At 36.7% G+C, this 14255-nt stretch overlaps 1 protein-coding gene across 1 annotated transcript in view; it reads left to right on the top strand.

The window, feature by feature from the left end:
- GUCY1B1 (guanylate cyclase 1 soluble subunit beta 1) overlaps nucleotides 1–13115 on the top strand; it is a 38685-nt gene extending 25570 nt beyond the window's left edge. Inside the window, exons 6-14 of the mRNA XM_081136430.1 lie at nucleotides 422–652; nucleotides 1813–1929; nucleotides 2844–2977; nucleotides 5565–5762; nucleotides 8083–8320; nucleotides 9281–9421; nucleotides 9949–10103; nucleotides 10446–10572; nucleotides 11927–13115. Coding sequence (XP_080992556.1) covers nucleotides 422–652; nucleotides 1813–1929; nucleotides 2844–2977; nucleotides 5565–5762; nucleotides 8083–8320; nucleotides 9281–9421; nucleotides 9949–10103; nucleotides 10446–10572; nucleotides 11927–11950 — 1365 coding nt within the window. The 3' untranslated portion in view covers nucleotides 11951–13115. The remainder of the gene's footprint in view (nucleotides 1–421; nucleotides 653–1812; nucleotides 1930–2843; nucleotides 2978–5564; nucleotides 5763–8082; nucleotides 8321–9280; nucleotides 9422–9948; nucleotides 10104–10445; nucleotides 10573–11926) is intronic.
- Nucleotides 13116–14255: the final 1140 nt, after the last annotated feature.

Raw genomic sequence — 14255 nt, 5'->3', positions numbered from 1 at the left:
GACATTGCAAGTATTTTTGAATGTGTAACTCTATTCTTTTATTCGTTTCGGTAAATATTATTTTAAACATGTGAAATAGTACTACTCGTATGGTTTGTAGGTCATTCGCTCTAGAAGTGTGCCTGGCTGAGGGGGGTAAGCCCACCGGATAAGACTGCTTTTCTTCCAGTTCCACCAAAGCCTGCGCAGGCTAACGGATGCCAGATTTGCAATTTTATTGTGAATAATTATTCCGTCTTCCAGTTTCACAAATAAATGTCCAGACACCGTTTTCTATTTTAAGCACGTGTAGTATTTGCGTATGTTAAAATTTAACAATCAGCCCTCTAAATACAGTTCTCAGGCGCTGTACTTAGGGTTTTTTTTTTTAAAGCTAATTGAAATGCAGATCATTAAGGCATTTTCCCCCATTGGCATCCAGGTTATTCAGCAAAGAAACGAAGAATGTGATCATACTCAGTTTTTAATTGAAGAAAAAGAATCGAAGGAAGAGGATTTCTATGAAGATCTGGACAGATTTGAAGAAAATGGTACCCAGGAATCACGCATCAGCCCCTACACCTTCTGCAAAGCTTTTCCTTTTCACATCATATTTGACCGGGACCTAGTGGTCACCCAGTGTGGCAATGCCATATACAGAGTGCTTCCCCAGGTAAATGACGTCACACTTCCTTAGGGGCTGAGACAAAAGGCCAAAAAGAGCTTTGGTTACATGCGATCACTTATCCATTTAACCGCTTCACTGTGTATTAGGTGCTGTGCAGCACATCGTATATCACGTAAGTTGTTTAAATGTGAGCATAGTGTATTTAAGCATAAGGCTACTCTTCCTACAACAGGTATTTTTAAAACACAGAAACGGTAAGTGGGAATGATCTACTTTTTTAAAATGAGAAAATGGGTAATTTTCTAGTAACAATGAACTTTCACTTGTTTATTCATTGAATAAATATTCATTGGCTATCTACTATCTTAAAATAGCTTTCAAAATCAACATTTGACACTTTGAGGGAAAGGAATGGAATTTAAAAAACGCTGACAATGACAGAATATATGGGGCTTAGTAGAAAAAGCACCAAAGGACAACAGTTGGGGCAGGGAGATGATGAGAATCCACCTTTGATTGGCATTATTGAAACCCATTTGTAAAACCCTTCCTTTCTACTCTACCAACTTTCAGAATTGTACATGACATGTATCCAGGGACACTCTTTACTTGTAATTAGAGACTTGATAATTCAGGATTAGCCCAAATAGGATCAGGCATAAACTTACAAGTCTGGAAGCCTGGGCTCTTCCGCTGGCTCTGCCTCTCCCTCATTGTATGACCTGAAGTGTGTTACTTGGCCTCTCTCTGCCTGTTTCCCCTTCGTTGTAATATGAGGATAGAGAGCAAAGGAAGAACATTTACACTAGTCCCTTACACATTATAAGCAATCAATAACTGTTTCCTATTATTATTATTAACCATCTCTTGATAAACTTTGCCTTGATATTTAAATTTCGTTTTAAGCTATTGGCATTTAACACCTCATGCTACATTTTAAAAGATAAGTTTCTATTCTTTTTTTCTTTGAAAATACTTCTCATATTTCTATTACCTTATATTTGAATATTAGTCATCTGAATCCATATTAGGTTTTATGTTCATGACACTATTTGATTTCCATTTAATCACTGAGTTGCATAGGTCAAGATATGAGTCCATAGTTGAGGTAACTTTCCTACAAAATAATGTATAATTGAGCTGGTTTAGTCTAATAATATCAAATAAAAATTGTTTTAAATAATTAAGTGTTCTTTTCTTTTTAGCTCCAGCCTGGCAATTGCAGCCTTTTGTCTGTCTTCTCTCTGGTTCGTCCTCATATTGACATTAGTTTCCATGGGATCCTTTCACACATTAATACAGTTTTCGTATTGAGAAGCAAGGTAATTAAGATATTGTCTTATTAAATGTGAGTAAGTAAGGTGTGTTACATTCTAGAAGTGTTCTGTGACTTTCTAAGATGGAGGAGGTATAGTGAAATCAAAAGCAAACCTCAAAGGCAGTCTTATTTCAAAGGCAATATTATTGATTTTTTGTTTGCCTGAGGGGCAATGGGACTCTGTCATCTGATCAGAAGTAACAAAATTAAGTGTTGAGAATGCCTCTCTGGGACAACCCAGTTTCACATATTAAACCAACATCATTTATTCCCTGTATAGCTACAATGTCCTATTTTAGAAATCACAAGAACTGATAAAGATTCTTTTTAAAAAAACTTCACCCACTTCCTTAAAGTGTCTATTAATCTTGGTTCCATTCTGGTGAGTAGAGAAGAGTGATAAAATACTCATTTGGTTGATAATTTAGGTAGTACCCAGATCTCACAGTTCCTGTCTTTGGGATTGATAGAGCAAAGATGCCCTGGAGCACACACGTCATCCTTCCTGCAGCCCTTCCAAAGGTCCTGTGTACACGTACTTTATGTATTTGGAGCTATTTCCAGTTGCTCTGTCAATGCAGGAGAGGCTTGCCTTATTCTTTGATAAGACCTGGTATTGTATGCTGTAGCCATACTGGAAAATCAGAAATAATCATAGAAGCTGTAAATAAATTTCTAAACAGTAGCACAGTTACTGCCTTTCTGCACTCAGAGACAGTTCAGTTGTTTGCAGTGTTTGTAAGGGAGCCACTGTGCTTACGCCCTGGCAGAGCTCTGGTGAAATGCCCTCCCTTGTCCTAATTGGTGCACTTAGTCTCCTTTGTGGTTTGGAGGGAAATGAGGTTTGTGTGTCCTTTTTGCTGAATTGTCAGGTAGTGAGAAAGGCACTAGTTAATGGTTATGTCTTGCCTTTTCAAGGAAGGATTGTTGGATGTAGAGAAATTAGAATGTGAAGATGAACTGACTGGGACTGAGATCAGCTGCTTACGTCTCAAAGGTCAAATGATCTACTTACCTGAAGCAGATAGCATACTTTTTCTGTGTTCACCAAGGTAATAATTTTTAGATTAATTATAATGGATATAAGTACCCATTTTTAGCTAACAAAGGAATCCAATGGCATTTATTCAATCGTGTGTACATATTCTGAAGTGTAATTCAATTTTACAACTCTTGTAGGATACTTCTCTATAACAAAGATGTCATTTAACATTCGTAATAAGCTTGGATATTCGTATTCAATAACATTCGTATTCTGTTTTATTTGCCACGTCTCAAACAATTTTCTGAGTGTTTATGCCATTAGATAATCCTATAGCTAATCTGCAGTTAGCTAATTCTATAGATTGTACCTTCCAAAGGGGTATCATGTAGAAAAATAATTCTAAAAGCATAAATAATGGGTATTTTTGGTACCAAAAAATGCCTTTAAAATTGTTTCTGGATTTGAATTATTTTATATTTAAGATATTTAGCTACTTTAATACAGATACACTACTGAAACTATATTGTTAAGTTGAAATTTATGTCATTTGTAATAAGATTCAGAGAGAAATAAAACTGTGGGTTGGTGTTTTCTCATTTTGATAAAGTATTTTACTAAAAGCTGCATGGGAATTCAGAATACAAAAACAAATTAAAATTGGCTTTAGAACTATAGAAAAAGAACTGTGGAAATTGTTAAGTGATATTTTGTGTATTTATAACTTTCTATAACCCAAATATATGCACATTAATTAGGAATACACTCAAAAAAGCATGTGCTGGTGGGTTGTTGGCTGAAATTTTTATTTAAAGTCTACCATGATCATTTTTCATTTAAAGATATTGTCAAAATTTCTGAAAATTCTAATGAACTTTGTAACAATTTCTTTTAATATATTAATATAGTATTAAAGATTATGTAAGAGTAATGATGATTTTTCCCCCTGAGAATATATACCATGAAAATAAAACGACATAATTAGGGAATATAAACTCTTTATATTTTCTTATTAATAACTTGCGTTGGTCTAATTACATATTCATCTGCTGTCAATAGTGTTTTTTTCCTTCTGCCTCTTTCCAAGTAAAGCTTCAGTAGACTGAGTGCTTCTCAATAAGGACAGTTTCTATTCATGGTGACAAAGGTTTCTATGGAGACAGAAGCGGAAAATTTGGAGTCTGTTAGCTACCATATGCAGAAATTGGTCACGTAGTGACACCTTTACAGACTGTTATGTGGTACCAGTCCGTGTGTGTAGAAAGATTTATGTATCCTCACATTGAATAAAAAAAGAGATCAACTGAGAGCAGTTTTACTTTTAAAATAATTTCAAGATAATTGAAATTTAGAAAAAATGTAGATGGTTTATTAAAATAATAAAAAAGTTTTAAGGAAACATAATTTGATTAAGTTTTCTAACTCAACCTGAGTATTCATAACCAATCAGTTTTATTTTAAGCTTATAATCCTTTTTTCGATGCTCATGGTCAGGCCTTTTATACTATTTAGCAGATGATAGTGCCTCTTTCCAGAGAGGTCTGTTTCTGCAAGTGAAGTTTAACTTACATATCCATTTTAACAAAATCTAAAGAGACCGTGTGCTTCATTACTAAACTATTTGATCATTTTATGCTTCTATATCAGCATGCTAATTTTTGCTTTGATTCATGGACATTTCTGGTGAGAATGTATGATAGGGAGACATTTTAGTAATCTATAATTCTTTGGTGAAATCTCAACTCAATTATGTAATTTTTGAGAAATTATTGTGAATGCAACTACTTTGCATTTAAAGAATTCAAACCAATAATATAACCTTAAGACATTTTAACCAAAGAATAAATTTTTTTAAATAAACTTTTAAAAAGCTACCTTTCATTTACCAGATCTTCACTGAATCAATAAATACTATGTTTTTCTAAAAATGACTTAAGTTGCACGGATGCATAAAATTCAGCAAGCTTATATACTGTTTCAAATAAATGAGAAAATTAGTCAAAGAAAAGAAGAGGAGATGATCGGGCCTCTTTCCAGAGAGGTCTATTTCTGCAAATGAGCTTTAACTTAAAAATTAGAGTCAGAAGTAAAAGTAGAATATGAAATACATGTCAGAAACTCATAAATACATAAAGTGCTTGTGGAAGATGCGTCATAAATCTTGTTGTAAACTTTTAATCCTCGTGTCTAAAAGGGAAAAGCAACCAGTTACAAGAGTCACAGAATCCATCAGGAAGAAATGAACTAGTTTCTTGGAAGAAACGAGAAACAGATATCCCCGTTAAAGAGAGTAAAGATTACTTTTTTTTTTTTAAATCTCTTGATAACGAGGAAAAAACTGATAATAAATCACAGCCCTGTGTTAAATACCTGATCGCGTTTCATAGGGCAGCTTTCTACATTATCTATTTAGGCTGGTAGCATCAAAAAGTGCAATTTGGCAAAAATGCATTTTAAGCTCACTTCTCTTGGTAGATTTTGAAATTGCTAGAAGAATGAAGCACATTCTTTGTATGATTCTCCATTTTTCCCCACTTCAGCCTGAGAAGCTTTAGAATGGTAGGAGATGGCAGGATTATACTCCCTGTCAGTAATCAAGGCTGGGAGTATCATGTGGATGAGCTGGAGTGATTTTGCCTCATTTCTCTGTATAACAGTGTGATGAATCTGGACGATTTGACAAGGAGAGGCCTGTATCTCAGTGACATCCCTCTGCACGATGCCACACGTGACCTTGTTCTTTTGGGAGAACAATTCAGAGAGGAGTACAAACTGACCCAGGAACTGGAAATCCTGACGGACAGACTGCAGCTCACCTTACGGGCACTGGAAGATGAAAAGAAAAAGACAGACACGTAAGCCTGTCACCGTGCATGGAGTTTAGGCATTGAACACTGTGACTCTACTATAATGAAGATTAATCATCAGACCAAAGAGGCATGGGAGCCATGTTAGCTCTGGAGTAGTAGATAAACTCTTCCACATCACTTAAAATGAAATTATGCATACAGAAATAAATCAGCCTTAATGCTGGTGGGAATATGTCTTCTGTTTTTACAAACCAAGCTGAATGAATAAATGCCAATACATCTTTCTGAAAATCATTAGAGTAATTCAAATGCTTAAAATCCAGCAATCTATTCATTCTCTCCTTTATACAAGACATATGTTCTGAGCATCCTCTGTGTGCCAGGGTCTGGCCAAGTTCTGAGGGTTACATTGAGCACTGAACTTACACTTGGCCATTGTATTTTAAAAGATTTCTTTTCTTGGGCTGATCTTATTTCAGGACTTGGCTGATATAAATCTGACAGATTGTAGTGTCATCTGTAACGAAAACAATTGCATCTGTAAAGAAAAACATTAGCAAAAAAAATCAAAGTATAAAGCTATTATCATTTTTCTGTGAATGGTAGATTAAATTATGAAATCTTGGGCAAGTAACATTAAAGTAATGGTTCATTTTCAAGTAATTAATTGAATACACGTCATGAATACTACTAAGCCTTGTTTGCATATATTCATTAATGGCACTAAGTCACTGATGTTCATAAGATATTTTACCCAGGGCCTTTTGTGTTCATTTTTAATGTTTATATAACAGGAAGGTATCCTGTTGGAGAATTGAACTCCTCTGTCTTACTTTCATAAGAGCTATTTCTGTTTATTTGAGTACCCAGAATCTTGGTAACATCACCACTTTCTATACTTTTCTTGCATTGATATATATGTAGTTGCCTGGGGATGGCTTCCGTGTCCATACATGAACACGTCAGGTAACTACTTATTGATGCCATGGATGAAATAGAGAATGCCATTTAATGCCTGTCTTTATCCATAGCTGCTTAACCCATTGTCTTGGCCCTTGTATAATGAAGGTGAAAGCTATGTTTAATTTTTTGAGACCACGTGGCTTTCCTCACAGTCTTAAACTGAACCCCTTAATCTATTCATGTCTTTTGAAAATTTCAGACAGTATATGGGGCAGACAGTTCAAATTCCTTCCACTACTTGAAAAACCACTCACACTGTATGTTTTGCTGGTATGTGGTACAACTTTTTCCATGAAAAATACCACCTCTTGTGGAGCTCATAAGACAGTCCTTAAGATGAAGGTTCAAAGTCATACGTGTTTGTATGCTTTGGCTGTTATATTAGAAAACTACCTAGGCTTTGTTGTTTGTTTCTTTTTTTAGTAGACATTTGTTTCTCAAGGTGGTTTAATTATAAACCCTTTACTGTTTCTTTTCTTTAAAGCCAAGTAGTTCTACTGTTCACATTTAATATTCAAATATAGCTTTAAGATATTTTATGAAATTTTCTCTGTTTGAAAGTAAAAAATGAAAGATAGGAAATTCTAACGCTAAGAAAAATAATGAGAGCTCAGCTCCATGTTGTACATTAAATGTAGCACATTATGCTCTCTGACTACAGAGAAGAGAAAGGGAGGAGGCTTCACTTTCCCCTCTGAGCCCTCAAGCCCAGAGCCCCTGTGTCTCCCTGGCTTCTGCTTCTCTCCTTGGAAATCCATCCGTGGTCACCCTTCTCCTGCTGTGTTTACCACGCCTGCCCCCTCAGCACTGTCCCTCAGGCTGTTGCAGTGGTCTCAATATTGACTAGAGGAACAGAATATTTTCTTGTATAGACCAAGGGCCACCTGTCTTACCAGTTTCTTCCACAGAAGAGCAGGCATGAATGAGGCTGCAGAGAAACCTGCTTCTTTCAGGGCTGCTTTACAGCAATTGAAATCAGTTCCTCATTCCGGAGAGCAAACATGTTCCTGGTGTTGTGCTAGTCGTATGGTGTTTTCAGGACTGGTAATGACAACTCCATACTATGAATATCATGACAGCAGGGTCAGAATACAGTACTGAAAAGGAAAACTGACTTTTCTTTGTTTGCTCTAGGGTTTACTTGCCTTATTTTGATTTGGTTTGAATTGGTTTGGCCTTGGGGAATTTTATGCAATTAAAACAAATGATTTATACTCCCTATATGTCTTGTTTTTACTTCTAAATATGGCTAATATTTGATACTAGTTCTAGAGGTGGTCCTGTAAGAATCCAGGCCTTTACAGTGCAAATGACACTAATGTTTTTAGGAAATGGTCAGTAGAAGCACTAAACCTCTTCCCAGCGCTTCTTACCATGGCTTTTTCCTAATCCCACTAAACAGGCTGCTATACTCTGTCCTTCCTCCATCCGTCGCCAATGAGCTGAGACACAAGCGTCCCGTTCCTGCTAAAAGATATGACAATGTGACCATCCTCTTCAGTGGCATTGTGGGCTTCAATGCTTTCTGTAGCAAGCATGCATCTGGGGAAGGGGCCATGAAGATTGTCAACCTTCTCAACGACCTCTACACCAGATTTGACACACTGACTGATTCCCGGAAAAATCCATTTGTGTATAAGGCAAGTCCCAACAATATCACCATACAGTGCTGTTCAGACCCTGCACCCCAGGGGTACTGCAGTCATTCCTCTGACTGTAGCCTTGGTATATAGTAAACCTCCATGTATTCAATATTTATCATTATCTTAAATAATCACCTCTTGCTGTAAAACATTCTCTTTCTTGTGAACAAAATGAATGGAGCAGGTGATTCCCTAGTTAAAATGAAATGTTCAGCAGCTTTTTTGCACTTACATTTACAAATCTGAGCACACATAATATAAACATAGCATTGGTTTTAGAGACATTCTTACTAAAATATATAAATTCATAAGGTAAAGAAGTCATGGAGCGTGAGAAGGGTGCTGGAATTTTAGATAACATCAACTTGAAGATAAACATTCCTAAGGCATTTCTGCCCTGGGTTTCAATGAGAAGCAATTGTAATATTGGGAAAATGAAGTCATTGAAATATTGCTTCATAAAGGAAAGATTAACTGAACCATCCTCAGGCATCTGGAGTAATATAAGTGACATGAGAACTATTTATGTTATAGTCGTTTTCTGAGGTACAGTGCAAATCATAAAAATAAGTGGTTAATGACCATGATAAATCATTGAACTTCAGGCAGTGGCTCTTGTGCCATTAAGCCATCACTGTTTTGAGGGAAAATAAGGCAATACATTGTTCTACTGAATTATAAGGATATTTTATAATAGTGAGAAACCAGGAATTACATGAAGAAAGATAATGCTGTGTCTACACCTGCCTGTAATCAAAGACCTCAAATGTTATGTGTGTAAATTTCAAATTATTACAAAGTTTCATGTTGCTGGAGCTAGAATTTTTAGAGAACTAAGTGGGAGGAGAGATTAAAGTTATTGATAGCCTTGGACAAATACTTTTTGTATAGGGCCAGCAAATGAAACAGTCCTGTTTATGCTTACCAATAAATACCTAAATATATGTGCTTCGTTAGGTGGAGACTGTTGGTGATAAGTACATGACCGTGAGCGGCTTACCAGAGCCCTGCATCCACCACGCACGATCCATTTGCCACCTGGCCTTGGACATGATGGAAATTGCTGGCCAGGTTCAAGTAGATGGTGAATCTGTTCAGGTTAGTAAATAAAATAGATATTACAATAGTGGTAGTAGACCTCTGTAGATAACCAGTTCATATTCTTGACCAGGCAATCATTAATTATGTACAAGGAAGGGCATCTTCACAACAAAGACTGAAATATTTTTAAAAATCCATTGTATTACATTTTTTTATAGAGATGGCAAATCTCTCCACCTACCTGAAATTACTTAGTCTGACCCATGAGCAAAAAGTCATGAGAATGAGATAAAACCTCCTGTCTCTTCTTGTTTTTTTTTTGTTTTGTTTTGTAAATCTCTTTCCTGCGTCTCATGTAAGTTGCCAGATTCACATCTCTGAAATCTTAAGACTTTGGAAAAGGAATGTTTATCTTGGAAGATATATTTTGTGAGGGTTTTGATTTTGTCTGTTATACACTTGGAGTTTTTCTAGGGAATTTTTATGATTTTTGTACACTGAGTGCACTATTCTGTAATGTAAAATAAGCAAATATTAGTGTGTTAGTGATTAAAGTTACTGAAGCAAAGCTTTCATTTCCGCAGATAACAATAGGGATACACACTGGCGAGGTAGTCACGGGGGTCATAGGACAGCGGATGCCTCGTTACTGTCTTTTCGGGAATACTGTCAACCTCACAAGCAGAACAGAAACCACTGGAGAAAAAGGAAAAATAAATGTGTCTGAATATACATACAGGTAAGAGAACACATCTTAGCATTTACTGTTTCGAAAGGAACATGTCTGTTTGCATGTGGTTTAACTCTCCGAGTGACTTTGTTACCTTTAAGCAGTTATCACCTTCACTCTTAGGATTATTTATTTTGTATTTGAGAGGATTGTGTCATTATTTCCACTTTAAATGATTTCACGCCATGTCAGAAATTCCTAATATGATCATTGTTCTAAAAGCTTGAGTTACCTTTAAATACAACTTTACTGGGTGTCCTTGCTGTCTCTATTTATAACTTTGGTACATGTCACTTTCTCCATGCAGCCATTTTCCATAATTCTCTCCCTACTCTCTGTCCCATCTTGCAGATGTCTTATGACACCAGAAAATTCAGATCCGCAGTTCCATTTGGAGCACAGAGGCCCAGTGTCCATGAAGGGCAAAAAAGAACCAATGCAAGTTTGGTTTCTATCCAGAAAAAATACAGGGACAGAGGTATGACTAATCAGAGCCTAATTTTTTTTTTTTCAAGACAGTTTATAAATATGGAGAGCTTAATCATAATCACTGAAAATATGTTTTATTTGAAGAGTTCTCACTTCCAGAAATGAACTTTTAAGTAAAGCAGCAGAAATACTGTACCATTAATAAGCCAATTAGAATAATAAATACTTCTTAACCAATACTTGATGGTTTTACTGGCTTTTGAAATTAAAACCAAAAGCACTGGATGGAAAGGACCTGATTTTTTGTTCTTCCTCTGTAATCTGGCTCAAACACTACTGAGGTGGCTGGGCTGTGAGGAGACTCCCCCGGCCTTGTTCCCTCAACTGTTCTGAGATCACCATCAGAGTTTCTTTTTGTTTTTAAATCCTCACCTGAGGATATTTTTTCCATTGCTTTTCAGAGAGGGTGGAAGGGAGAGAGAGAGAAACATCGATGTGAGAGAGACACATGGATTGGTTGCCTCCCTCTCGCATGCCAACCTAGGCAGGGGTCAAGCCTGCAACCCAGGTATGTGCCCTTGGCCGGAATCAAACCTAGGACCCTTCAGTCCATGGGCCGACGCTCTAACCACTGAGCCAGGGTGGCTAGGGCCATCAGAGTTTCTTAACCATGAAGCTTTAGATTCTTCTAAGGGCCAAGCTGTCTCCCTGTGGAGTGTTTTGGGATCTTTGACAATCCTGGTCCCCTGTGCGTTTTTCCTAGAGAGGAGTGATTTATAATTTTCCAGAATCTAAATGATTTAGTAAGGAGGCTTTGGGTTCGTGCTGGCACTGTGGTTGTCCTCCAGCCAGAACCCATGTGCTAGAGTGGACCTCACAACACTGGCTTCCAAACTCCGCTCCCGTGACTGCCAGCGGGCTTGCGCACACTGGGGTCGTGCCCGGCCTTTTTCCATTCACCATGTGTGGCATCAGAAACAGGTTTGAGACTTCGTTCCTCTACTGATGTATTGGATCTTTAGAGGGGGTGAGACTACTTGATTACATTTCTTTTCCTGTATGTATACATTCCCAAAAAATGCTTTTAGAGTATACCAAGTCCTGAAAGGAATGTCAAGTTTTAAAATATTTATCTTTATCTTCTTTCAGCTGTTTTTACTTTAAATAATTTACTTCTAGGGTTGGCATGCTTACTGATGTTTTCTGAAAAGTGAGATTATACCTCAAGCGTTGGTCTTTGCAGTTGGGTGACCCTCTTTCACCCCGTGTTGTGGTGGGAATGCCTTAGAAAAACCGTAGATATGAATGCAGTTCACCTTCTTACAGAAAACAATTCTCTCGAGGGGTACTGTAAGCTTTATCATCACTGAAAACTAATCCCTCAACTCTTCCACTTTTCTAAGGAAACAAACCAGGATGGTAACTGAATCTTGGACTGTGGGAAGAGGAGGACTGGGATTAGGTTGCAGTTATCCCCTGGCAGACGGCAAGACTAGGAGCAATTCTTACCTGTGGATACAAATTCTTGTTTTGTCTTTTTCGGTTATCCCACGCCTTTCTCTTACGTGTCTCTTTCTCTACTCTTCTCATCTTTAGCTCTGCTTTTGACTCTTTCCAAGGTTTAATACATTATCTAAAGTTTGGCTTTAGATGTGGATGATATGCGCTTCATGTGTCTCCATAATCTACTACAAGTATTACTAAACATGGTAATTTGTAAGTAGTAGGCACCCAATAAATATTTGTTGCATTTAATTAAGTGAAACTAAACAGTATCTGGTCTTGTGTATACAGACCATGGTTTACCAAACATGTTTTGTGCTCCATATATATGTATATGTATATTTTAATGACTATAACATATAACAAACTTTATATCATGATGGTGTATAGCATTATAGAAATCATTTTCTAAAGGAGTGAATTGTAAGTTTTAGGGGAAAAAGTGATTTATTTTCAGACTCTCAAAGTAAGAATTAACATATCATGCTGAGAAAATTGTGACTATTTTGAAGTATGTCAATTTCCCTTCAGAAATATAGAACACACGTTTCTGTTATTAAAATATTTGATTGCTCATTCAAATCATGTGGCTATTATAATTCCTCTAAAATGCTATCGTTTGTATTGTGTCCCTTGTATTAAGTCTCATTAACTACTCGCAGTGGGTGTAGAAAGCTGCACTGCTTCCTGTTGAGCTATCACATTAGCTTGGGATACATGTTAAGGACTCTAACCACTTCCAAGAATAAAGCTGGGACACTCTGTTAATCAGAACCATCCCTGGCCTTTTAGTCCCAGAAATTAGCTTCTTTTTCTTAGCTTAGAAGAATGTGAATATATCCAGGGCACCATGTTCAGAAAACTTAATTTAATTATCACTACAATGCATTCCTATTGGAATAATTAGCCTGTTGTTCTTAAATGTCTCGATAATTTATTAATATGTATCTTTATAAAATATAGTGAAACTACTTTTGTGTAAAAATGTTTGTCTTTAAATTTAGCATTTCATATCAACACATCGATATATGTATAAATGTTTCATGTTAATGTGTAAAAGAATCTGCAATAAATTATTTTTTCCACTTGTATCTTGACAGTTTTTACTTCAACAAAAATGATACTAATGTTCTTTGTCATTTTATTAAAGCTACTTTTGTAAAAACATTTTATGATTTTACCTATTATAAACAAAATTAATTTAGACTCATTGCTGTTATAAAGTTTAATGGGTCTTTGTAGATAGGCATATTCTCAAATGCTATTTTCCCTTAGAACCAACAAATAACAGAAACAAGACTAGACTTGGCGACGGGGATGGAGGAGGGAATACTCCAAGAAATATGCAATGACATCAGCTCTTGAAGTGCTCACAGGCTTTTAGGAATGAAAGACACATATGCAAATGGTAAAAGTATGTGATAGTCACAGTGATAAAACATACTCAAGATAACGGAAAGACTATGTAGAGAATGAGACACAAGAGGGAGAGCAGGGTGGGCTGAGAATAGGAGACAGGGAGGCCAGGTGGATTTTAAGGCTTGATTTAAAGATGAATTAATGCCATGGAAGCAAGGATCTGCATCTCTGCTAGTAGCCGTGGATGAAAAAGGGGCCACATACTAAACCTGACAAGCTCAGGGGAGGCATGGCAGGCCTTAAAAACTCAGAGACTGAAAGTAACTACATAGGATGGTCTGAACATAAAAATTCCTAACTAAAGTAGATCATGGAGTGCAGTCACGGTTTAGGCCTGTAGCTTCTATCTTTATTTAAGTGAACCTGCCCTTTTGCATCTAAGATAACATGCCTTTGAAATGTCAGCAATCTCCTTTTCCAGATCCTCAGGGCACACCTGCCTCACAAGAGCAAGAGGCCAGAGAACCCTCATTGTTACTTGTTCCCTGAGTACCATCCGTATGCGCCGTAAATGTTAATTGTTAAGTATCCTGTACCCACAAATGTAAAAGAAGTATTTGTCTCTCCTTTTTACTTTTTTATCCAACCCCAGAGATTTCTCTGCTTTGCTTCCCCTTACTCTACCATCAGTGGATTTCATGTAACCCTCCTGAGTCTCCTTTGATTCTAATGTATAAAACAAGCTGCAAAACTTCCATTCTCTGGAGTGTTTTCTCAATTCCTTGAGGTTTTCCTTCCTGGCAAGTGTTGTCATTTTGACTCGAATAAACTTGTGTTTCCTTAGGCTGGATGTTCTTTTGTCAGCAAAGC

Source organism: Miniopterus schreibersii, assembly GCF_964146895.1.
Source record: "Miniopterus schreibersii genome assembly, chromosome: 4".
Lineage (NCBI taxonomy): Eukaryota > Metazoa > Chordata > Mammalia > Chiroptera > Miniopteridae > Miniopterus > Miniopterus schreibersii.
Note: the sequence above shows the minus strand (reverse complement) of the source record. Positions and strands in the feature narration are given on the sequence as shown.